Source organism: Diadema antillarum, unplaced genomic scaffold, assembly GCF_040938485.1.
Source record: "Diadema antillarum isolate AM-2024a unplaced genomic scaffold, OU_Dant_1.0 seq00001051_RagTag, whole genome shotgun sequence".
Taxonomy (NCBI): domain Eukaryota; kingdom Metazoa; phylum Echinodermata; class Echinoidea; order Diadematoida; family Diadematidae; genus Diadema; species Diadema antillarum.
In genome coordinates this window covers 116047-141227 of record NW_027271881.1, presented here as the reverse complement: position 1 = coordinate 141227, position 25181 = coordinate 116047, and the positions used below count along the sequence as shown (strand labels likewise).

At 39.1% G+C, this 25181-nt stretch overlaps 1 protein-coding gene across 1 annotated transcript; it reads left to right on the top strand.

Annotated features, from left to right (window-relative positions):
- Positions 1-113: 113 nt before the first annotated feature.
- On the top strand, positions 114-24802 carry LOC139743141 (DNA helicase MCM8-like). The gene is made up of 23 exons (XM_071653650.1): positions 114-162; positions 217-450; positions 2759-2887; positions 3551-3633; positions 4508-4657; positions 5026-5150; positions 5866-5921; positions 6897-6997; positions 7652-7693; positions 9292-9460; positions 9996-10064; positions 11499-11700; positions 12127-12220; positions 12883-12951; positions 13955-14105; positions 15896-15960; positions 16613-16743; positions 17262-17381; positions 18202-18433; positions 18791-18960; positions 20519-20603; positions 23932-24021; positions 24547-24802. The coding sequence occupies exons 1-23, from the start codon at positions 114-116 to the stop codon at positions 24658-24660; spliced, it is 2730 nt and encodes a 909-aa protein (XP_071509751.1). The 3' UTR covers positions 24661-24802.
- The last annotated feature ends 379 nt before the right edge of the window (positions 24803-25181 follow it).

Genomic DNA, 25181 nt, shown 5'->3' with positions numbered 1-25181 from the left:
AACGTTAGACTTGTTACTAAAGCTCAGTTTGCCCACTTGCCGATTTAAATTTGTGTTTTGTACTATGAATGATTAACCATCAGGCAAAGAAACTGGTTGCTGATGAAAATGCCATGAGTGACACCCAGGGATCCTTGCAAAGCTGGAGAGGGGGAGGCAGCAGTTCGAGCTGGAGGGGGCAGGGCAGTGGTGGAGGAGGCTCTAGCTGGCGAGGAGCAAGAGAAGGAGGAGGAGGTGCTGCTGGTGGCCCAGGATGGAGGGGACGAAACCAAACTAGAGGGAACTACTTCACAACTTACCAGAGCAGGGGAGGAGGAGGAGGATATGGGGGTGGTGGTGGAAGAGGAGGATGGAGAGGAGGAGGAGGAGGCAATCAAGGCCGAGGCGGTGGAGGCTGGAGGGGTGGTAGAGGAGGTGGAGGATGGAACTCTTGGAACAGGAGGGGTAGAGGTATATCACTGTGATGGCTATGACTTGTTGACATTTTTTATTCCATGTCTATGGTTCTGTGTGTTTGTTTGTTTGTTGTTGTTTCTTGGTGGCCAAATAAGTGTCCATGCAGCTAGGGATGAAAAATATTCTCAAACTTAAAGGTGCATGGTCCCAGTGTTTTAGTCAAATGCGTACGCGGGCGCACGGCGCAAGTTTCCTATAACGTTAGACCTATGCTCTTTGGCGCTTACGCTGTGGCCCACTTCCCCGAGTCCGAAGAAGTCCGATTCACTGTACTGTAGTCAGTTGTCCTATCACAGTTCGGCTCATGATTCGGCTGAGGGGGATGACAGCTTTAGCAAACTTCTGTTGTGATGTCATAATATATAACAGGCACATATATGCACACACGCACACACTGTGCCTTGCATTAATACTACAGACTGCGCGATGCGCAGAGAAGACAACGAAGGCAACGTTACTTAGCAACGCCTACACACTTTACTCTTGGTGACAGCTCAACTTCGGTAATCTTCGTATCGATGCTAACGGTGATTGGCAGTTTTATCAGCAGCGCCCTCTACACTACCGGGACCATGCACCTTTAAAGTATACAATAGGCACGGTCAGACTGGCAAAAGATCGAGAAGTTTAAGATCGCGAAGTTAATTGGACCATTTGTATGCGGGCAAGAAAGTGTGCGCCGTCCGATGGCTAGTGATTATGACGTATTAAACAGTGCACATTTGTTCATGACATTGGTCTCGTGCTTCGGAGACACCGCCCGCAAACAGATCGAGAAGTTTTGCGAGAAGTTTTGCGGGAAGTTTGCGGTCACACTGGCAAAACTTCGAGATCTTAAAGATCACGATCTTAAACTTCCCAATCTTTTGCCAGTCTGACTGCGAGTGCGCCTTATGTATTCTTATGGTAAACAGTGATTGGAAACCTTGCATATCATTTTTATTGCGCAGATAATCATTATGAATGAAAAACTGTTTGTTGGATCGAACATGATAATGTTTAATGTTTGTTACACATATAGCATATATCTAAAAGATTAAATTAGGTCCTTTTTACCTTTAGGAGCAGTGATTGTAAAAAATTTCAAGACATCACATTTGATGCATGTGTAGGTCAGCTGTATCACAAAACATCCTACCATATAGACATTTTGCAATAAATCCTAAAATACAATTAGGAGATATCACTGTTTTTTCTCAAGGATAAACCATAACTGTAGACAGTTTAGTCCAGAAACAAACTATTGTTCACATTTTGTATTTTTAACAATACTTAACATCCATCATAACGATTAAAATTTTTACATTGGCTGTTTCTATCCCTTACTCACATTTAAGAACTATTTTGAAGCACAGCTGCTGGGTTTTTGTTTCATCTGCAAATGGTAAATTATGCCTTTGACCAATGCAATGTGTGCTGTATTTGAACACTAGGTCATTCTACCACAGGGCTGTGAATATAGAATCATCTTCACAGGGTTTATAACATAAGTTCATCCAATGCATTAGCAAGTGTTCATCTCATAGATGTTTATATGTCCATGTAAAAACTTTCAAAATTTGCTGGAATGATTTCCAAAAGTTTTGACCACATTGTACCACTTTGTGCTTGATATATATGATGCAGATTTAAACTTTTCCAACTGTTCTCATCATATGGTGAACTTTAACACTGCTTTGTAGGTGCGGTTGTCCCATGTCCCAGGTCATTATCAATGTCACATAAATTGATAATGACTAGCGACCTGGAACCTGGGACAACTCCAGCTACAAAGCAGTGTTGAAGTTTATCAGATGATGAGAACAGTTGGAAAAGTTTGAATCTGCATCATATTTTTCATAAATAATGCTCTACTTGAAATAAATGAATATATACCACAAAAGGAAAACTTAAGATGAACTTTTTTTGACAGTATCAGAAAGAATGAGACTGCAATTGCAAAAATGTGGAGATTATTTACCTGATAGTGCCATATGATGACAAATACAGAAGTTCCCTATATACCCACAAATACCCCTTCCTAGTAAATATGCTACCTTTCAACATTTCACTCTGACTTTGTGTTCAATGTTTGCAACCATGTAACCATGTCATGACATATTTAACATGTTCATTATGAAGTATATTTTCCCTGGAAGTAAATAATTTCTATGCTGATGGCATAGAGATTCTTCTCTCTTTCTTTCTATAATTGCAGAGCCTGCATCATGACCACTGACTAATTCTGTGTCAATCTATTGATAGATTAAGGAATTAGGAGTGAGTGATTTGCAATCCCATGTCACATTTCCGTCTTTTACAGGAGGTGGCTATGGAAACAGTAATTCCAACAGTTCTGTACCAGTCTCCAGTACACGCCATGCTGAAATGGAGGCACTCGCCAGCAGTCTTGTCCCCTACAAAGGCTGGAGATTCTACTTTACAGACGAAGGTAAGGTATGCAGATGAAGACTCAATAATACACAGGCGATGCATTACAAAGACAAAGGGAGCATATATGCATCAAGGTGAAAGCCGTAGATCAAGGTATAGCACGTATGTAGATGAAGGCATATTATATAGATGAAGACCTGGGCCCCATTTCATAAAAAAGTTGATATGATAGCAACCGTGCTGGAATGGCAATTGTCATGGTAATGACAAGATTCCAGCTTCCTGATAGATGGAGAGATAGAACTCAAAATAATGACAGAATTGCATGCAGATAAATGTATGGTAAGATCTACACAGTATGAATGTACAGCACACAGATGGAAGTATGACATAGATGCAGTAGTAGACAAATGAAGATGTGGTACATCTAATTCTAGCTACTTATAGTTAGTATGGTGCTGTTTCACAATGATAGAATGTGTGAACTGAAACAGCTAAAACAGCTAACAATCTGTTTTTACATCTGCACAAATTGTATTGTCCAACTCACGTAATGAGTGTTTCTTTGCATAGGAGGCCTTTTCAATGACGCTGAAACATGTCTCTTACCAGCAAGTCCCTGCACAATGTGCTTGTTTCACCTATTCCCCTATCTCAGGTCTACTGCATCACTGCCATAAGTTCAAAATTTTACCAATTTTCTCTCATTTCTTTTTGATAGCTTACAGCTCAGAATCCTCAACAGTGACTAAGATTGAGACTTTTGAGATGTTCTTCAGACCAAGACTTGCCAAGTATGACAAGGTACAGTCCTGCGTGTCCCGCCATGCCTGACATTACTGCATACTGGTGCTGGTACAGCAAAGCAGGTCTTCCTTTTTTGCGAATTGGGACTTCCTTACATTTTCCGAGTGGTTGAATTCACAATCATGGAGTACAGTAAAGAATTTAGAATTGTGCACGTCACATTCACATTCATGTCGGGATCAGAGTTCATACTTTCACATGAATAGCACCCGACTTGCAAATTTTGTGAAAATAAAAACTCTGTGAAATGTATGGGGCATTCAGGATCTTGTAGATAAAGTGTAATATTTCTATTTAGTCACAACAAAAAGGAAAGGATCTTCATTCTTGTCAATTTTGGGTATTTGGTATTCAGAACAAAGTATACAAACAGTAGTAATGGTTGAAAGATGATGCATGGCATTATGATTGAGCAAGGTTCATGTTTTTTACTGGGATGGTACAGCAAAATACCTGTAAAAAGAGTAAAATATATAGCACATGCACCCATGTTTAGTTTAACTTTTCCATATAAATACATGCATGTGTGTGTAGGTTTGTTTCTCTGCCTGTTGTGAGTGTGTAGATTTGAAAAGAGTTCTCTCCGAGTGTCTCAGCTAACTCCAGTGAGTTTTGTTTTAGTGCTGAAAGAAAAAAAAACACCTTCCATTAGCATTTAAAGGAGTAAATAAATTTTTTCAAACTAGGTATTAAAAATGCATCAAACTATTCAAGTCAAATTGTAATATTGGCCTTCATGAGATTTTATGTGTTTGTGTGTATGTGTGTGTGTTGGGGGGGGGGGGATGGGGGAGGGGGGAGGGGGCATTGGAAAATGCAGATTAGAAGGTCTTTACATATTCTCCTTCGTGTGCTCGTTCTCTTTGAACAGGCTGAAATTGACCAGCGGGGCAGCATCTTGGTGGATTTTAAGGAACTGTTGAGTGACCCCTCTGTGAGCGACACTCTGCCCTCCCTCAAGGCAGACCTCAAGGAAATGCCTCAACGCATCATAAATTGTCTTGGTGTGGCGTTTCATCAGGTATTTTCAATTAAAGAAAAAGAAAGAGAGAGAGAATGTTAACAATGACATATGTTCAAAAGTCTAAATTCGACAGTAAGTTGCCGCTCTATCTTGCTTTGCTGCTCTATCTTGCTTTGCTGCAGACGGGTGAGCTTCAAGATCCTTTTGGATCAGATGTTAGTAGTATTGGAATTTTTTGGATTAAAAGGCACAGTCTTTATTTCTTATGGTGCATGAAAAAGAATGCATTATTAAACTAAAAGCATGACCTGAAGCCATCTAGACACAGGTGGGCAGTCTTTAGTTTATACTGTTGCATGCTGTTCAATGCTGTCTGTGAAGTGAGAAAACAGAGCCTCCTGTACACGATTTGCTCCAATCCCTAGGTCTGGACCAAGGACTTGGAACGACAAGCAGCAGTCCTGCAGAGGCAGGAGAACTCGGAGAGTCAGTCCCAGGACTCTGTTGACATACCCCCCATGCTGGTCCAGGTTCCACTCATCCACGCCAGGTCAGTATCAAAACCTCACACCAGCAGGTTCATTGGCGAGGACCAATTGAAGCTGAACAATGTCAGAGTTTAGCCAGTGCGTTGGTCCATTTCCGTTCCCCACTAGAGCAGGAGAAGAAGTGGCAAAGTTTGTGCAGTGTAAGGAATCATTTGTAGTAAAATGATGAATGCCTATAAAACAGCAGCAAAAAACATCTTTACACAAGTATTATTGAATGTATGGGGATGTTGGGTGTTTGGAAAAGAGATTGGATCTATGGGATTTATCAGGGAATCCAGGATAGGGTATATGATATGCAAATGAGTGATAGTGCTTGCAAGTGAATGGGTAGTGAAGTTCAGTGCCTTGAGAATATTGACTTAAAGATACACCAGTTAAGAAGTGTTGAAATGATAGAACTGGTTTCAACATCAATAATTGTCCACTTCATCCTGCTGGTGCATGACCATCACATGGCACATTTTACATCTGTGTATAGTCAAATGAATATTGTTGATGTCACGAAAGAAAGAATTATATTTGAGTCGAATTCGCATTCAGAGCTAAAGTATTGAGTTTGTTGTCTATTGGTACGTCAAAAATGCTCGATTCAAATTCATGTGTAAATCTTTTGGTTTGACATTTTTCTCTTCACGCACACCACATTTTAGCCATATGCTATTGAAAGTAATGATCATAATTGTTTCAATTGTGTAAATGCTTGCAATTTTTCAGAATTTTGAACTATGAACCCATCACAGCATTCAAGAACCTGAAAGCAAATTGCTATGGTGAGTACAAACCATGACTTGCTCTTGCATAAACACATGCCATGATTTGTACATTCTTGCATTTTCTGTGCATTCAATTCTTACCTTTGTATAATCATGCTGTAATCTTTTCATGAAAATGTCAGTAATGGGGGATATCTATGAAGAGGAAGAATAGTATGATATCTATTCAGCGAAGATGTTACTCTCACGGTTTTGTAATGGACAACTTCGTCGTAATTTGTACTTTGTGTGCATCATACCTGCGTCTTGAACAAAACCTCTGAATGAAACTGTATCAATATGGGGTCTACCTTATCTGTGTTTTCCTCACCATTTTTCATATTTTGACCCAGTGATATTTGAAAAGGGAAGGACGTTATGCCAGATTTGATGCACGTCTGTCCATTACAGACTTTGACTCTTTGATGTCATATTTGGGAGACACATCTTTTAACACTTAGGCCCGAATTCACGAAGGTGGTACAAATGAAACCATGGTTTAAACCGTGGACAAAAACCATGGAGCGTCAAGTGTCGCACGGAATATTTCGTTATGAAATTGGTCATTTCGTCAACAAAATGACCGTTTCATTAACGAAATTATCTTTTCGTAGACGAAATGTTCATTTAGTTACAAAATGTTGTCATTTCGTTACAAAATAAACATTTCATCGACGAAATGACTGATTTCGTAACGAAATATTCCATGCGTCACTTTGCGCTCCATGGTTTTTGTCAATGGTTAAAACCATGGTTTAATTTGTACCATCTCCGTAAATTCGGGCCTTAGTCTTTACAGTTACAGGGACACTTTGCTTACATTCTATATCTACCCTGCCAGGATTTTAGACAATTACCAAAGGGAACCTGCAGGTGGAAAGATTAAGACTTTCATAGGGAATGAGGTAGCAGAGTATTTTTCATATCAGCAGCAGTAGTGCTATCCATTTAGCCGCCATTCCCATATTTGTTTCTTTTGATACTTTGCTACAGGAAAGTTTGTGTCAGTGAAGGGGACAGTCGTTAGAGTGAGCAACATCAAACCTCTCTGCACAAAGATGGCGTTCCTGTGCAATACATGTGGGGACATTCAGGTGATGCATCATTTAAATACAATTATATTGTCTGTTCTTTTGTGGCTGTGCTGCATTGTATACTTAATTTTGATATTCATTTCTGATTTTTTTTTTAAGATGATCTTTAAAAAACAAACAAACCTTTATATAACATGTTTCAGTAATTGCATTTTAGTTGTAGTGTAACATGCTACTCTCACAAATCTATTGAAATGCCGATTAAAAAAAAAGGAGCGGAATAAGAAAGTCAGTCATTTAGTCTCAGTGGCAGATTTTTTTTTCTTTTTGTCAGCTGATGAAACCCTAAAGTGGCATGAGAAAACGAGAAAATTTGCACTTCAGCTTTTTTTTTTTCTTTGCGTTTAGCCAATTAACCCCATAAGTGGTACCAGAAAATTCTTTTTAAGGCCCTTTTTTCTTTTGCTTGTCAGCTGATGAAACCCGGAAGTGGCACCAGAAATATAAACTGCCCCCCACTTTCAAAAGTGCAGTGCCTGCCCTGGCTTGGGCTTTAGTCCTTACGCTCCTGTGCTTTGCGCACCCCCTCCCCTTCACAGAATTCCTGGATACCCTTGAGTCTAATCTTGTTCCAAAAATCTGCAGCTCCTGAGGTTCACCCCCATGAGGAGCAGCATGTAAAGGAGTTTTGCTTTTTTTTCATCCTTTCTACAGATTGTCAATTTGCCTGAGGGGAAGTACGTCTTGCCAACAAAGGTTTGTCAAAGTCTACCGGTATCTTGTTTCACAGCTGTATCCAGTGTGTTTCTAACAATTATGCTACCAGTTCATGAAAAAAACAAAACATATCTGAATGAAAGCAAGAGATTATTTTGCAGAAGGGTGAAGATATGGGGTATGGGTTTTCTTCATTTTGTCTCCCTCAAAATTTGTAAGATTGCCATGCTGATCAACTTTTTTAACAAGCATGTTGGAAAAAAAGGAACCAGCAGGAATCAAACCTGTCATCTACTGCTTTCCAGGCAGCGACACTACCACCAGGCAATCCCTGGTTGCCGGTAATGACATGATGAACTTGGAACAGATACCCAAGCTTCAAAATTCTGACATTGTTCTATGATCTATGAAAAGGCAAGCATTTGATTAAAATTATTGTTCATCTGCAGAGACTCCAACCCCAAGCACCTTCTGATCTGGAGATTCTCCCGCCCGAAACCCCTAGCAAACGGGAGACTCCAAGTTGATGTGTGCGAAGTTCCTAGGATTCTAAATGTTCTCTGGTGCTATCTAAGGCTTATTTTTTTCAACATACGATAGAAATAAGTAAGAAATCCTTTCCACCGGGAGACACAGAGCCAGGGCGGGAGAAATCAAATCTCAAATGGGAGAACGGGAGATTGTGCAAAAATGGGCTTTCGGCGGGAGATCTCCCGTCGAAAACGGGAGAGTTGGAGTCTCTGCATCTGACATCCGGTAAGTCAGATAGTGGCCATGTTGGAGCTCATTTTCCAGTAGTAGTTGCGATCTTACAACTTTCATTTGTACAGAGGGAGACAAGATTGAAGAAAACTCATACCCCAGAAACATATCTATTTATTTCTATTTTTTGGAATTCTTTGCCATCAGTGTGGGTCTGACATACTGTGAGAGTGGACATTTTTTGCAGTGTCAAACATTTTCACACATTTTGTGTTACATGGAACTAATGTGTACCCATACTCCAGTGTGTGTTGCCAAAGTCTTTAAATGCTGTGGCACTGGTGAGCTGCTTGAAGTGCCCCTCAATTGTCATGACTATCTGTGAAATCAAAATCATTAAATTTGTCTTTCCTGTTTGAGTGTCAAAAATTACTCGCACAAAAAATTCCACTTTCACAGTACTTGTTCTGTGTGACACTAATTTTCAAGATTGGAGAAAGAATGAGGAATGCTTCTGTTGTATGTTCATTGTATGTACTACTTAACACTGACCTCAAATACATGTGAAAATCAAATACAGCTGTTTATACATTCACTAGGTGATGACGGAAAATTGACAGCAAGCTTGATGATGTACAGTCCTGATACAGAGCTGTTTACTACCTTAGATGTGCTCTGGGTAAAGCATCACTTCCCTGCACACACAACATGATTGATCTGCACCAATTTGAAAACTTTAATTTTACAAGAGCAAAAGGTACCATCTGAAAGCATGTTTTACTACAAAGATGTTCACAAAATTAATTCAAAGTTAAGATTCACTCTTTGCATAGAATTGGTTTTATAGAATGATCAAATGTGTTGTACAAGCAATTTGTTGTAACGGGAGTCCCCTGTATTTCAAAAAGAATGTTCTTTATTTTTGTTTGCCTTAGTGTCTTGCTCCAGAGTGTAGGGGTCGGTCCTTCGTCCCTCAGCAGAGCTCTGCCCTGACAGAGACTGCCGACTGGCAGACCATTAAACTCCAGGAAATCGTTATGGATGAGCAGCGGGAGACTGGTCGGATCCCGCGAACCGTAGAGTGCGAACTCATGCACGACCTTGGTCAGTGAAACTGCCTTCTTGTTGCACTCCATTGCATTGCTCTCTATCTGTAAATAGAGGCAGTAGAGTTAATGTTCAATTGCCATCTGGGAAGTTAGATAGTGGCCATGTTGGAGCTCATTCTCCAGTAGGAGTGGATTGGACTTAAAAAGCAGAGTTGACTGTGTGATACTTGTGATACTTGTACAGGCAATTATGTGACGCTTTTTTTTCTTCACTAAGATGACTGTTTTAAGGATATCCAAAAGTAGCATGACTTCTGTTTGCAATGATTTTCCTAAGATTGAAGTTTGTCTTGTAAAACAGGAAACCTCACACCACTTTGTCTTTTACAATGTAGATCACAAATTTTGTTTTTGTGAATCTGCTAGATTGATGTAGGTATCAACTGTTCTTAGATCACATGGCCTATTAACATTTATCATCATGAAGACTTTATAAAGATATATTATATCATGCAGATGATACACATTGCATTGAACTCCCACTACATGTATACTGTCAGAAGGATTATGGATTTCTCTTTTAATTTCAGTTGATTCCTGTGTGCCAGGGGATACTGTAACAGTCAGTGGCATTGTCAAAGTGGCAAATGTGGATGAAGGTAATTTGATACAGAAAATCATCATTGGACGTGATAGCACGTATATGTGACCGTGCACCTCAAAACGAACATAAAGTCGCACACACTGATTTTGCGTGAGGACTGAAAATAAGGGAAATGGGTCAACCTAGCCGAACTTGACTTTTTCATATTTTCTGAAAGAGCGGGTCATTTTTTATATCATGCTAAAATTTGGTATCATAAAACGGGCAGGAAAGTGTGTTTTTTTAGCAGTTTATCTCGAACATTTTTGGTAGGAATAGTGTGAGTAGGTGTGTCTTTAGAATCCCTTTTTCATTTCTGAAAAACCTTGCCCACACTCTTCACTTTCAACTCTAATAACTTTTGAAAGGATAGTGCTACTGCTTTGAAAGTTGGCATTACTAATGGACAGAATGTGTTAATGAGGCATGCTTAATATCATTTTAATGTGATAATCCCTTCATTGTTGTTATTCTGGTGAATTACTTCCTGTTTTTTGTCCCATTCATCGCACAGCCAGCACGTTTTTGTAAAGATTAAGCGCTTGAATAGACACTGTACTTCAGAGCCTCTTTTCTCAGTTCACACTTTTCCTGAGTTTGTGCTTTCTTTCCAATATTTAGATAGGTTAGGAGAGTCCATTTGATTTGAGTTATACATCATTTTAAAGCTTAAAGTCTGCTCTTTCAGAATATAGTCTTAACTAAAAATTCATGTCTGGCGACTTTTTGTTTGTTTTGAGGTGCAGTGTCACATATTAAAGGTCATTTCTTTTTTAGCTGATTCCAGAGATTTCCCAGTCCATTTCATTTTCTCCTGTCATCACAAATGGAGTAACGATCAAAACAAAGGCTTTCAGCACATTTATAGAGCACCTGCAGACCTTTGAAGACCCGGTAGGGTCTGCATTCATGAATGGCCTGATTCATTCGCTTCCCTCCAGGGTACATATGAAAATCCACAATTAGCATTGGTCAGCGAATAGCGGTATGTGCATCAAAGGGTACGCTGATCGGCAGCTTCCGACTCCAGTCAAGGTTTTCCAGCTGTGTGTGTACTTGTACATAGAGATCACTGATAAAGCTATGTACAATTTTTTATGGGGATTCTGGTAAATATCCGAGGCGGGCCAGCCTTTCCACTTCATGGTTACTCCACGCTACTGAGTCTGTAAACTCCAGGAGATTTAATTAAATCTAGATGAGCATCAGTATATTTAGCCAATGGGCTTGAACTTTAGCTTGAGGTTACATAGCTGACATCAAGATATATCTTTTTATTTGCTGACATATTTTTTCCCCCTTTGCTTTCATGACCCAGTTTAACAATACTTGGTCCGGTGATAATTATCATTCATTGAAATTAGAGAAAACATTACGAAGTATCGCCCAGAGTAATAAAATTGTTATGTATATCATACAATTCCTGACTTGTCAATCCCAATCTCTTCAGGTAAAAGTCGCAACAAGGACAAGTGCATGTTCCTCCTGTACATCCGAGCCAACTCCGTGTCCAACCTGAAGCAGGGCAAGAAGACTAGTGAGGAGGGTGGCAGTGCTGGGACATCAGGAGCAGCCGTGGACTTCACCATCAAGGAACTTTATGCCATACAGGAGATTCAGAGCCAGGAGAATCTTTTCAGGCTCATAGTTGGGTAAGTTCCTTCTTTCAAACTTTAATAAGACCATGCTACGGAAACAAATGTTGAAGCACTAGCAGCAGCAGCGGTGGCGGCGGCCATGGTGGTGGTGGTGGTGGTAGTAGTAGTAGTAGTAGTAGTAGTAGTAGTAGTAGTAGTAGTAGTAGTAAAAGTAAAGGCAAAGATTGTGTATATGTTGACACACCAGCTGATATGTCTTGTTCATGAGATCAAATGGCTTTTCTTAAAAGTACTTTGAATGCTTGATTTTGTTTTTGTGTTTTTGTTTCTATAACCCTCACTCAGTGTGAGCAGCCTACAAGCCCGCAACAATAAAATGCTTATATGCAGTTGAAAGCTTTTTAAAAGGCGCATTTAGGATTGTATTCTTGAAACCAGCACTTCAATTCCTTTATATTTTTATCTTCTTTGTTTTCTCAGGTCTCTCTGTCCAACTATTTATGGGCATGAGCTGGTCAAGGCGGGCCTCATTCTTGGACTCTTTGGTGGGACGCACAAGTATGCCAATGACAAGGTATTGTGGTGCCAATTCAAGTTTTATCGCAAACATAACAAATGTGTACATTCAAGAACAGGTGAAGATATACTATAAAACGAGGAATGTTGGTGTGCATTTTGATTTCGCAAATTTCGCGAGAGCTGAGATTTGTGAAATTAAAATACAGGCTAAATTTCTTGTCTACACTATATGCATTGAATGTGAGAGGCAACTTGCGAAAATTTCATGCTGCAAATAAGGCTGTCAGCTCCCATTTGCGAAAATTTCATGCAGCGAAAATATTGTGTTTTACAGTACATGTATATATCTTATCACAATAAGTTTGTCATGTAAATGTTTGGTCACTAGTGTATATCAAAGATAAGAGGTTTTACATACAGAAGGGTTGTATATCAAAGAAAATGTTTGATAATGATCTTCGAGTGTAGATAAAGCTGTCTAGATTCCTGCCGACCAATTCATGTCGTGCTGCTGAGTTTAAGTTGCATTACTACTGTTACAATGACAATAATCATTTGCAGGCTCAAAGATTGAAAGAAATTATTAGCTTTTGGATGGAAGATCTTCAGAGCCAGTCAAATTTGATTTTTGCAAAACAGTTATTAATCGTAATCATCAGAGTAAGAGCTGTTGTGTATTTCATTCTGTAACACTTACTCAAATAATCACTATTGCAGAATCGTATTCCAGTGCGTGGAGATCCCCACATTTTGGTCGTAGGTGATCCAGGACTGGGGAAGAGTCAGGTAATATCTTCTCTTTGCTTGCCCTTTTTCAATCAGTCACTCTGTAGTTTTTCGTGTCCTGAATGCCAAGTACACTATACACGCCTTATGTTTTCAACGTGCATGTGTTTTTTGTGAATATAGAAACTTGACTGATATCCTCAAACTCAACAAGCTAAAACATTCCCATAATGCAAATTAAATACATTTCTCCAATATGGGAAATTACCGAGTTATATCTTAATTTGTCTCTTTAAAAAAATCCAGAATGTAACTGCTTGTGAATTATTCCACCACTCTCATTTTGCAAATCATATGATGTGCACAGACATTTATAATATGCAGTGTTGTGTGGACTTTCAATTTACCAAACAGTAATGACAGTAAAGTTTCCACAACTTTTTTATCAGGAATTCTTGCAAAGGCTAATGTAGATAATGAGGTGAGAATGATTAGTTTGACTGGATTCCCAAGTACAATAATAAAATGAAAAAAGAATAGCTACATGAGCAAGGCAGTAGTCTACTCTGTGGTAAAATTATCTCAAGAACAAGTGATGACTGCCTTGCTCTGTGGGTTGATGTGTGATAGCTAGATGGATTTGATACTGTATACGCTATATATTTCGCGAGTCTAAATTTTCGCGAATCAGGAATTCCCGACGATTTCGCGAGTGGTTAAATTCGTGATCGTGGAGTCCTGTCCTGAACGGAGAAGTGTTCACGCGTACGTCACGTTCACATCGGGATCAGAGTCAATATTTTCGCGTGTCTTTAATTTCGCGAATAGCACCTGACTCGCGAAATTCGCAGAAATAAAAACCTTGCGAAATATTCGGCGTATACAGTATGTGTTTCATCAGTACCTAGGAAACTGAAAATCTGAAGGAAGGAAACAAAATATCTGTAAGAAAGAAACTATCTGGTCACTATGAGTAGTTGCTCTACTCAGCATTAACAATCAATGTGCATCTATGTGGCCACATCAAATGTTCATCATTTTTGTAATATCATCATCCTTGTAGATGCTGCAGGCAGCATCCAACGTTGCCCCCAGGGGTGTGTATGTCTGTGGCAACACGACCACGACGTCGGGCCTGACAGTGACCCTGACCAAGGACGGGTCTTCGGGTGACTACTCCCTGGAGGCGGGAGCCTTAGTCTTGGGGGATCAGGGTGAGTGACCTACATGTGATGAAGTGGTTAGGGCTCATGACTTTGGACCAGAGGTCCTCAGTTCAAATCCCACATGATACCAATCCTTTGTGGAAAGACATTTTATCCATCTTATGTCCCTTGACCTGTAAAATGGGTACCTGGCAATACTGGGCAAATTAAAATGGCAGGTCCCTCTGGAAGAGCAGTGTTGACACTGATCAGAGGCTACCATTAGTGAATGCGACATTGTCATTATTCCACATTCATGTCTTTCCCTGTCGTAAAATGAATGTATTAGTTCAGGTCCGTGAGAAAAAAGTTGTGCAGTATCACTTGTTTTGAATATCATAGCTTCAAGCTACAGAACTGTAAGCATTATAAAACATTCCCGGCTGATCTGTTCTGAGATTCAAAATGAAACACAAAGCTGGATTTCATGTCATGGGTAAGACACAGCTGCCAAGTTACCTTGATTCTGCCAGAAGCTCCCTGAATAATGAAAGATCTCTTTTTCTGTCCTGGCTAAGAATATAAAATCCTCCCTGATTTGGGAATTACTGTTGCCTATTGAGATGTATGTAACAGGCTTATCAACCTGAGTGCTCTTTGGAATCTCCTTGATTTTGGTCAGTTGATGTTGGTAGCCCTGGTATGGAACAAGTGGTGTACAACTATGTTCAGTATTTTTTTTTGAGAGAAATGAGAATAGATCACATTTTCCACTGACACAGATTCACTGGTAAAATAAACACAAGATGAAACACTATCCACCCAACAAAATTTTAGCAATGTCATTCAATATCAATCTTCATTTGGTTTGACAGATCCTCCTGTTTTGAGATGTGTGCAAAACCTTTCCAATAATTTGCTCAATTAAGTCTGATCTGCCAGTCATGCTGTGGTAACTTATCCATGTATGGTACTTGCAGATTGATGCAAGATAGTTGAACATAGCAGTGTAACCTGATTGATTCACAACACCGGGCCCTAATAAACCAACTAAATCAGTATCAGACCATATGTGACCGTGCACCACAAAACGAACAAAAAGTCGCACACACTGATTTTGTTTGGAGACTGAAATTAGGTGAAATGGGTCGATCTAACCTATCTTGACTTTTTCATATTTTTTGAAGGAGTAAGTCTTCTTCACATTATGTTACAATTTGGGATCATAAAATGGGCAGGAAAGTGTGTTTTTTAGCAGTTTATCTTGAACTTTTTTGGTAGAATGTGATTAGGTGTGTTTTTAGAGTCCCCTTTTCATTTCTTAAAAACCTTGAACACACTCTTCACTTTAAACTCAAGTAACTTTTGAAAGGATGATGTTACTGCTTTGAAAGTTGGCATAAATTATGAACAGAATGTGTTAATACGGCACTCTCAATTTCAGTTTAATCTGATAATCCCTTCATTGTTGTTACTCTGGGTGATTTACATCCTGTTTTTTGTCCCATTCGTTGCACAGCCAGCACGGCTTGGTACAGATTTAGCGCTCTAATAGACACTACACTTCAGAGCCTCTTTTCTCAGTTCACACTTTTCCTGAGTGTGTGTTTTCTTTTCAATATTTAGATAGGTTAGGAGAGTCTGTTTGATTTGAGTTATACATCATTTTAAAGCTTAAAGTCTGTTCTTTTAGAATATGCTCTTAACTAAAATTTCATGTCTGGCGACTTTCTGTGTGTTTTGTGATGCAGGGTCACATATATTCAAATCAAAGTATGGCATGAGGATAGTGGTATATAAATAACACTTGCAAGAAGTGATTCTGAAAGTGCTTTCACCATCTTCTCACACCCTCATAGGATGTTGCTGCATAGATGAGTTTGACAAGATGGGATCACAGCACCAAGCCCTGCTGGAGGCCATGGTGAGTTATTTTCACTGCAGTCAGAGAAGATGAATTTGGCAACAGCCACGTGTATAAGGAGGCTCAAAGGTCTTACATTAGCAGATATTACACTTGGTTTGTCATCACTTCTGTCATGGAATGTCAAGATGCTGACAGTGATCCTTACGATTGATACAGCGCACTCCCGTTATAACGAACACGGTTATAACGAAATTCCGGTTACGACAAAGTAAATATTCAGGCTGTAACATTATCCGTTCTATGTATTTTTATTGTTTATGTGTTCGGTTATAACGAAATTTCAATATAGCGAAAGAAAACTGCTAGTCCTGAGGACTTCCTTATAACTGGAATCCTCTGTAGTATTTTTGGTGTCTCAGTGTCACAGAACTATTGGAAAATTGTAATCATTATTCAGCATAGAGGCACTATCTGCATGCTAAAAATATTGTAAATATAGTCGTATTAGTGTGGAAAATCGATTAGATTGTTTAGTAATCTCAATTGCACAGGTCCTCATATGAACATGTACAATTCTGTAAATGTGATGCGAGCAAGAATTAAGCTGTAATATTGCCTCTGCTGTTTTGGTAAGGTTGTTTGAATTTCGAAACATTCGACTGGAGATTAGTGTTTATAAATGTTTGGTTTGGTCCATACTACAACACAGGAGCAGCAGAGTATCAGTATAGCCAAGGCTGGTGTGGTGTGTAGTCTTCCTGCCAGGACCTCAATCCTGGCTGCTGCAAACCCTGTGGGTGGCCATTACAACAAGGCCAAGACTGTCTCAGAAAACCTCAGGTACGTTCTAGAATGAGCATGGAAATTATTTAACAGGAAACAAAATGTCATTTGGGATGAAAAGAGACTATCATAAAGAGAAAAGTTCTTTATTCAACCTCTGATGCATTTACTGTATATGCCAAATATTTTGTGAGGTATTTATTTTCGCGAATTTCGCGAGTCAGGTGCCATTCACAAATTTGAAAAAATGCGAAAATTTTAACTCTGATCCCAACATGAATGTGCGACACGCACATTTCTCTGTTCAACATTGTACTTCACAATCGCGAATTTACCCACTCGCAAAATTGTCGGGAAGTCCCGATTCACAGAAAATTAGACTCGCTAAATGTATATGGCGTATACAGTGTTTTTGCCTAAACTTTGGCAATTTCTGTATCTACTCCCAAACCCCTCCCCTAAAAATCAAAGCAGGGAAAAAAGGATATGACATAAAGAGAAATGCCACTGTAAATCGAGTAAAAAGTCACAGTAAATCAAGTGAAATATTTACTGCATCACATCTCTCTTGGCAGGATGAGCGGTCCTCTCCTGTCCAGATTTGATTTGGTCTTCATCCTGCTTGACCAACCGGATGAAGAGATGGACTCGATGCTCTCTGAGCACGTGATGGCCCTTCATGCTGGGAAACACAGGTGAGACATCTTTCAGGGTACCGTTTTATGAAAGTTGTCAGCGCTGACAAGTTGTCAGTCTCTAACAATAACCATAGCAACAGTCAGTGACCAGAGCATCTCAGCCAATCAAAACCAAGGATTTTGCCAAAATTGTCAGAGACTGACAACTTGTCAGCACTGACTAAATTGATGAAACACCCCCCTGGTGTGCAGTCAGTGTGCCATTCCTCTCTTTGATCAAGTTTAGTTTATGGCGTCGAGTCAAATGAACCGTACGATATCCGTCAGAGCAAAAGTAGATGTGAAATAAGTTTACACAAAACAGTGACACCAGTGATCGACATCCACGTATGCAAATTAGGTAAGACAATGATGTCATGGTTTCACAATCTCCCACTGATTCTTATGTTTTGTTTGTGTGCGTTTTTTTACTTTAAGTGAGAAAGAGAAAATGGTACCATGTTATTCTTTGCATTATCACATTCTTGTAGGGATAGAGTGTACTGTAACTGCAATTTATAGACCACAAACATCAGTTTATGATGTATTAGTTTTACTGATCAATGGAAGACTTTTCCATATCCTCACCCCTGCCCTTGACAGAAGAAATATGTAGCTATATGTCTCTAATGTATCGAATGGTGTAAATCTTTGTTACTTTCCCTGTAGGTTGTACTCATTTTTTTGTGAAATCTTCCTGTAAAATTTCATAATTGTAATGGCAGTCCTATATACAAGGACTCACACAAAACTAAGTAAGTAACTTGAATTGTTATGTTTAACAGATATTGTCAAAGTCACACTTGAAATCATATTTGATTTTCCTGTGTCATAATAGGGCCATGGGTGGGGTGCGTGTGACGAGATATCCCTCGGGATCTGTCACTACAGCTGACGATGATGAGGCCCACCGCCTCTGGCAGTCAGACAAACCCCTCTCCGAGAGACTCAAGGTTGGGCGGGGCGAAGACTTTGACCCCATCCCACCCCAGCTACTCAGGAAGTACATCGCCTATGCGAGGAAGTATGTGCACCCCAAGCTGATCCCAGAGGCTGCTAGTGTTCTTCAGGTAGGTGGGCTTGTCACAACAACTGCTGTGTGACATTTTCTTGAGCAATACAATGTTAGATTAATGACTGCCTTGTTTTTGTTACGTCATTACCTTGATATTCGCTGTGTTTACCCAGTACAATACAACTTGCCAGAAAGTATTGTGCTGTTAACATATCACTTTAATATTTGGATGGCTGCTTGTCCTGGCATAGCCAAATAACAAGATTACTCATTGGCATAAGATGATCTTTATTTCTATGTCAAATGTTAATGTCTTGTAAAATATTTCATAGTCCCAGTTTTGATTCCCCCCTCCTTTCTCCCCCCCCCCCCCCCCCCACACACACACACACATGCAAACACACCTCTGTAGAATTTCTACCTTGAGCTGCGTCGTCAGCACCAAGGCATGGACAGCACACCAATCACCACCAGGCAGCTAGAGTCCATGATCCGGCTGACAGAGGCCCGGGCCAGGCTGGAACTCAGGGAGCAGGCCTCCCAGGCTGATGCCGAGGATGTGGTGGAACTCATGAAGTACAGGTGAGGGTGTGCTGCAGTATTTGATTTTATGATCATCTTATCAATGTAAAGGGCAGAACATACATGATCACGTCCATCATCCATTTCAATATAGGCAGAAGCATTTTATGCCAAGTTACATTTGCATTCAAAATACCTTCTATTGATATGCAGATGTACATATGACAATCAAAGGTGTAAGTTTTATGAAGTCAATCACTGGCTAAGTGAGTATCGTGCATCGATAGCCAAAAAAAAAAAAAAAAAGGAACAAAAACAAATGAATCAGAACATTTCCCTCATTGCCATTAACCCTAAAAAGACTGGGGGGGGGGGTGCCTAAAAGGCCCCCCCTCGACATTTCGCGCGATTACTCAGCAACACGCACTGCTCTCGCTGCGATGCTCTATGACTTTTTTCTTTCGAGTTTCCCGCACATTTTGACACCAAATTTGTGACGCCCGGGGGTACGGTTCTGAAGTTACATAACTTTTTGTACATGCACGTGAGACCAAAAATGGCTCAAAAATGTGATTTTGTGTACAAAGTCAATACAAATTGAGTTTTATCACATGGTTCATATAAATATGCTTATTTTTACTCTCAATGGCTAAAATCAATTTGTTTTAGTAGTATTATGCTTCAAAAAGGGTCTGCCACAAATTTTGCTGAAAAAAAACAACAAAAACAAAAGGTCGAAAAAACAAAGAAATACATAAGAAATTCATAAAACAATAAAATAAATAAGAAATTAATTTTGATACCAAATTTTTTTTCAAGTACATTTGCTAAGAATGCTACAAAGAATATCTAGACCAAAAATGAGCACTTTTGGAGCTTTATTTACTGATTTAGATAAAAAAAGTCTGATTTCTCGCATAAATTAGCATAATTAATCAAAATAAAATAAAAGAAGACTACTTTGGAAAATTTAAATATATGATCTTGTAGATTACATCGCACAATACCATTGTGCAAATTTCCGCGGCGATCGCGCGATCCACAGCCGAGATCTTAAGGGGGGGCCCTTTAGGCCCCCCCAGTCTTTCGAGCTACCAAAATAGCCCAGTCTTTTTAGGGTTAAACTACCATGTTCACAAGAACATAAAAATGTAAAATGGCTACGACTGACTGGAATGCTCTCCAGGGAGTGGAAAGTGATCATTGTTAGTGCTGGTTGGAAATGATGTATCCAGTCACTGCGGTAATAATAGTTCCTAAAGGGCATTAACATACTTAACAAGTGTGAAATGCACTATATAAAAATTAGCAATTATTATTATCATTATTTGACAGTAATAGTGTAGGAGACAGGCATAGCTCCTTTGAAGACCTACATTTGTACGAGCATCCTACTACCACACACATTTATACTTCATGGTAATAGTTCAAAGACATATAGTTTACTTTAGTCTTACCCCAGCAGACATTTTTCTGATCATCCATCAGTGAAAGGAAAGACAGCTTGTTCTGCAAAGTTTTCAATATTACCACTATGATGTGGACATTTGGACGTTTTGTTTTGTGCAAATGAAAGGCACAAAGCTTCACTTGCTGTTGAACAATTTGACCCTTGCAGTATGATTGACACCTACTCAGACCAGTTCGGTTTTCTGGACTTCCAGCGGTCGCAGCATGGCTCTGGAATGAGCAGCAAGTCTCAGGTATTAATGAATGTTTTGTTTGTTTCTCGTATGTTTATTTATTCTTCATATAGTGGTAATTAACAGTAGCATGAACCCTCTTTCTGTACTATGCTATATGAAGGAACTGAAAGTTGCGTTAATGGTTGGACATGATCAATGGCGTAGCCAGGGTTTAATCTTAGAGGGGCGGTAGTATGAGAGAGAGTGAAGTGACAAAGCCTGAGCAAGGAGAGTGAGTGTAGGAGTGGGGGGAGGGTGTGGGAAGGGGATGCTTTCCCTCCCACAGTGAGAGCTTTTTGCAGTTTTATGTTGTTTGTGGTGCAATTTGGTGCATGTTTTGTTGACTTGAAACAGTCCAGGTTTAAATATGGTAGCAGTATTTTGATAATGATAATAATAGTAATAATAATAATAATAATAATAATACAGTGCTTATATAGTGCATATCACTACCGTAGTGTCTCAATGCGCTTTACAGTAGTCTACATGACATATAACAAAAGCCTGAACAAGCTTTTTAGTGGTTTTTGCATCCAAACACTGACAAACTTTTGATGTAGATATTTTTAACAAAACAAGAATATCATTTAAATAGATTTCTAGTGTTGATTCTTATAATATCATGAACACCGTATGCTAGGCAACCAAGCAGAAATAGCACTAAGAAGAGTGTTTAAACAGTCAGAAGAGGGAAACACCCTCTACTCTCACTTAGAATAATAAATTGTGTGTTGATTGTCAGTTGTGTCAATTGTGTACCGTATATTGTTGGGGGGGGGGGGGAACACCTTTTGTCCATTCGTACTCCATGTATATACAGGCATGAGGCAAAATACAGCTCTCTCAAGCCTACTGCCTGGTCCCATGTTCATGTTAATGCTTTGTGTGCATAGGGTACAAGGTAGAGAATACTGTAAAAGTGGTTTCTTTCGCTGTGGTTTTATTTTCGCGCTTTGAGGTTGAACCGCGAATTTAACATCACGGGAAAATGTTTTGAACTCGTCGCTTGTTACAACGCTATCATTACTGACCGCGAATTTAAACACACGCGAAAAAGTCGGCACCGATGGAAACTGCGAAAGTTTCTGTACGCGTAAGAAACCACTTTTACAGTAGCCCAAACCACACATCCAACACTTTAAAATCCGGAATTGAATTAATTTTTAACTACATACACATCTGTGAAAACACTTTATTCAAACACCTCACTTATGTAAGGGAGACTAGCCAAACTGAACTGAATTTCAGTAGTATAATTCAATTCATCTTGATTTCAGTGAGGCAAATATCTAGATAATATTGTTGAGAGAAGTTAGCTCCATCCTGTGCGTCTGAAGGAGGACCAGTGCTATAAGCAGTTCTTTGCCCATGAAGGCTCTTGCATCAGATGCAGTTCTTTCACCTTTAGAGAAAGTATATTCAGCTTGTGCTGTAGTTACTGGGAGTGTTGCCAAAATTCGCAGCTGTTAATTGATATTTGGAAGAGTTGTTCATGGGCTGTACTACAGTGCTTCGAGTGCAGTGTTAACTTGCTTTCTCTGGGCGACGTATTCATCACTTTGTTTCCGACGTTGATGCCAAATGTCCATCTCAGATTTAACTATGAACGTGTCTGTGAAAACTTCCTTTATTCGATAACATCATCTAGGGAAGGTAGCTCTGTCCTGTGTCTGAAGGAGGACCATTGCCTCAAGCCGTTTCTTGCCCATGGAGGCTCTTGGGCAGATGCAGTTCTATCAACTTGAGAGAAAGTATATTCTTATGCTGTGGTTACCGAGAGTGTTGTCAAAATTTGCAGGAGTAAATTGATATTTGGAAGAGCTGTTCGTGGGCAATACTCCACCCCAGTGCTTTGAGTGCGGTGTTAACTTGCTTCCTCTCAGCAATGCATACATCACTTTGTTTCCAATGTTGACGCCATATGTCCATCTCTCCCTCAAACATGGTAGTGTTGACAAGTTCTTGATACACTTCTGCTGCGGAGAAGACCTTCTCATTGTTGTCTAAGTAAGCCGGTACAATTCGGATTGGATGCATTATTCTCCTCTGTGTTACATTGAATCTATCTCTCAAATGGGTTGAAATGCTGTCTATGAGAGGCAGAAACACATGCATATACATTGTACTCAACTTTATTTTCCCATTTGTTCGCCTTCTAAATCTTAAGGGGTTGACTGCCCCTATTGCTCCTTCCTGGCTACGCCATTGGACATCACATGATGCCACTCTCTAAAATGTTATGATATTATACCACACAGTAATGTAAATTCATCTCTGATTAACAGTGAACCTCGACACTATTTTAATGCTCAATGATCCTTTATATTTATTTAGTTCTGTGCATTGGCATATAAAACAAAATGCATCTGTGTAGATTTTATTCAATAAAGACATGCATGAAAGTGCAGCCTTTAATACTGTTGTAGCATGTTGAAATTATTAAGAAATGTTGCTTGATCATTTAACTGACATTTTTTTGAAAAAGGGAAGATAACTTAATGTTGAGAGAACTTAGATGGCGCAAATAAGACGAACTGAAGTCAAAGAAGTCTGGTAGTGCTCTGATTTATTTTTGGGGCAACTTGCCGCAGCAAACTTCTGAATGGACATAATTTACATAAACAACATTTACATATATTCAAATTATCTACAACAACCAACAGACGTAATAAAAATGGAGGACTCTAATAAAGTGGAGGAGTCTAATTCAATAAATCAACCAATAAGTAAAGAAAGGCCTGAGATGATACAAGTAGGAGGGGGTGATTATATACGAATGAGAGCTATCTGGACTCAACTAAAGAATCAGGTGTGAAATGGAATGAATGAACACACCTGAATAGAGAAAGAATGAAGGCAACAAAACTGAATAAGAGGAAAGGTATCTGAAGCAATGGTGATGGAGGTGACAACTGAATATCAATTACTTAACTGAATTAGTGCCAGACTGCAAGGCAGTGCTGAAAAGCAAACTAATGCAAATTAATACAAGGTCTATAGAGACAACAAAAGTAGAGTAGGTAGACAAGATACACAGCAAAGTAAATGACGACCAAATAACAGTAATACACTATAATTGATGAAATCATATCAACTGTAACATAAAATATCTTAACTGTTATCTAAACAAACTGTGCTGTTATGAATGATACACTCCCATAGTATGTGGGTGTAACATTTTTGTATTGGCGTTTGTTCCAACTGTTTATTGTGAAATTTCCCAAATGTCATAACATATCTGTTTCTCTTTAGGATGGAATGTTTTATAGTGAGTATTGAAAATGGAGTAAAATTCAATTGTTTAATTAAATTGTTACCATGACTCTTTGTCTGACTTTCATTGTAGGCAAAGAAATTTGTGGCGATATTGAATCGAGTGGCAGAAAGGACCTACAACAATATCTTCACTGTCCAGCAAATGAGAGAATTAGCCAAGGTAATGCCCAGTATTATGATGGAAGGATGGTAGCCTTTTCATTCGTATGACAAGATGAGTTGATATACCGATAACATAATACATATTCCAAAATTCTCTTCCTGAGGTAGAAATTTAAGGATTTTTTTTCTTTAACATTTCATATCGTAAATATTTGAAGTACTTTTTATTTCATAATGGTAAGGAACATTAGGTGCAGAATGCAGTGTCATTGTAATTCTCTGGCTTAATTGGTATAGCTTTAAATTTACTGAGCATTCCAAAACTTTATCACAGTATGCAATAAATATATAGCCCCAGGTTTAAGGGAACAAGAGGTTACATATGAATATATAAGTGATTATGATATGATATCAATCATAAGTCAATGCCTAAATAATCTCATTCTGAACAACTTCTTAAGACTGATTGATCACATTTAGCTCTATCATGTTACTGTAGCATGGTTAATGACTTGATAACCCAACTGCAGCATAGGTTGACAAAGTTCTAATTAGATTTTTTGCTATTACATTGCATTTGCAGGAAGCTCACATACAAGTGTCAGACTTTGAGGGGTTTGTGTCATCCCTGAACAATCAGAACTACCTCCTCAAGAAGGGCCCCAGAGTCTACCAGCTCCAGACAACATCTTTCTGAAGACGCGAGGTGATGCAACACTTGTGCGTGATGCTTCTTACAGGACACCCGGAATCCACCTTGTTTATTTTATCACAAACAGTACTATGTCATTTGTTGGGTTCATCGCAGCAGGAAATTTTGCCCATCTGAAGAGTGATGAAACTAAGATTTGACAGAATTCCCCCTCTAGAATGGAGGTCATCAAAAGAAGAAATGAGGGGAAGAGACTTTTGTTTTGGATATGAAATTTTCAGCTATATTTGGATTTACTCGCAAGTAGTTAAAATCTACTTTTTTTGGTAACATAAACACATAAAGCATGCAGATTTAAAAGTTGGAAAAAATAGCCACAGAGATAACTCTTTGGTTTAGAATGACTGAATCATTTGCAAAGACATCAGATATGCAAGTTGCACATGGTTATACTGTGTACTCTTATACCATATATGTAAGTAATGAATTTTTCTGTCAGACATTCCTTGTAGTGTTCTTGATGACTGCAAGTGTGCGTCAAATCTTTTTCCATCTTCTACTCACAA

Bases quoted from the DNA above. Each gene is read 5' to 3' on its own strand.
- LOC139743141 (XM_071653650.1), top strand. From the start codon at position 114: ATGAGTGACACCCAGGGATCCTTGCAAAGCTGGAGAGGGGGAGGCAGC. The intron at 6,998-7,651 runs GTGATGCATCAT...TCCTTTCTACAG, and splicing joins ATACATGTGGGGACATTCAG to ATTGTCAATTTGCCTGAGGG. The intron at 18,961-20,518 runs GTGAGGGTGTGC...TGACCCTTGCAG, and splicing joins GTGGAACTCATGAAGTACAG to TATGATTGACACCTACTCAG.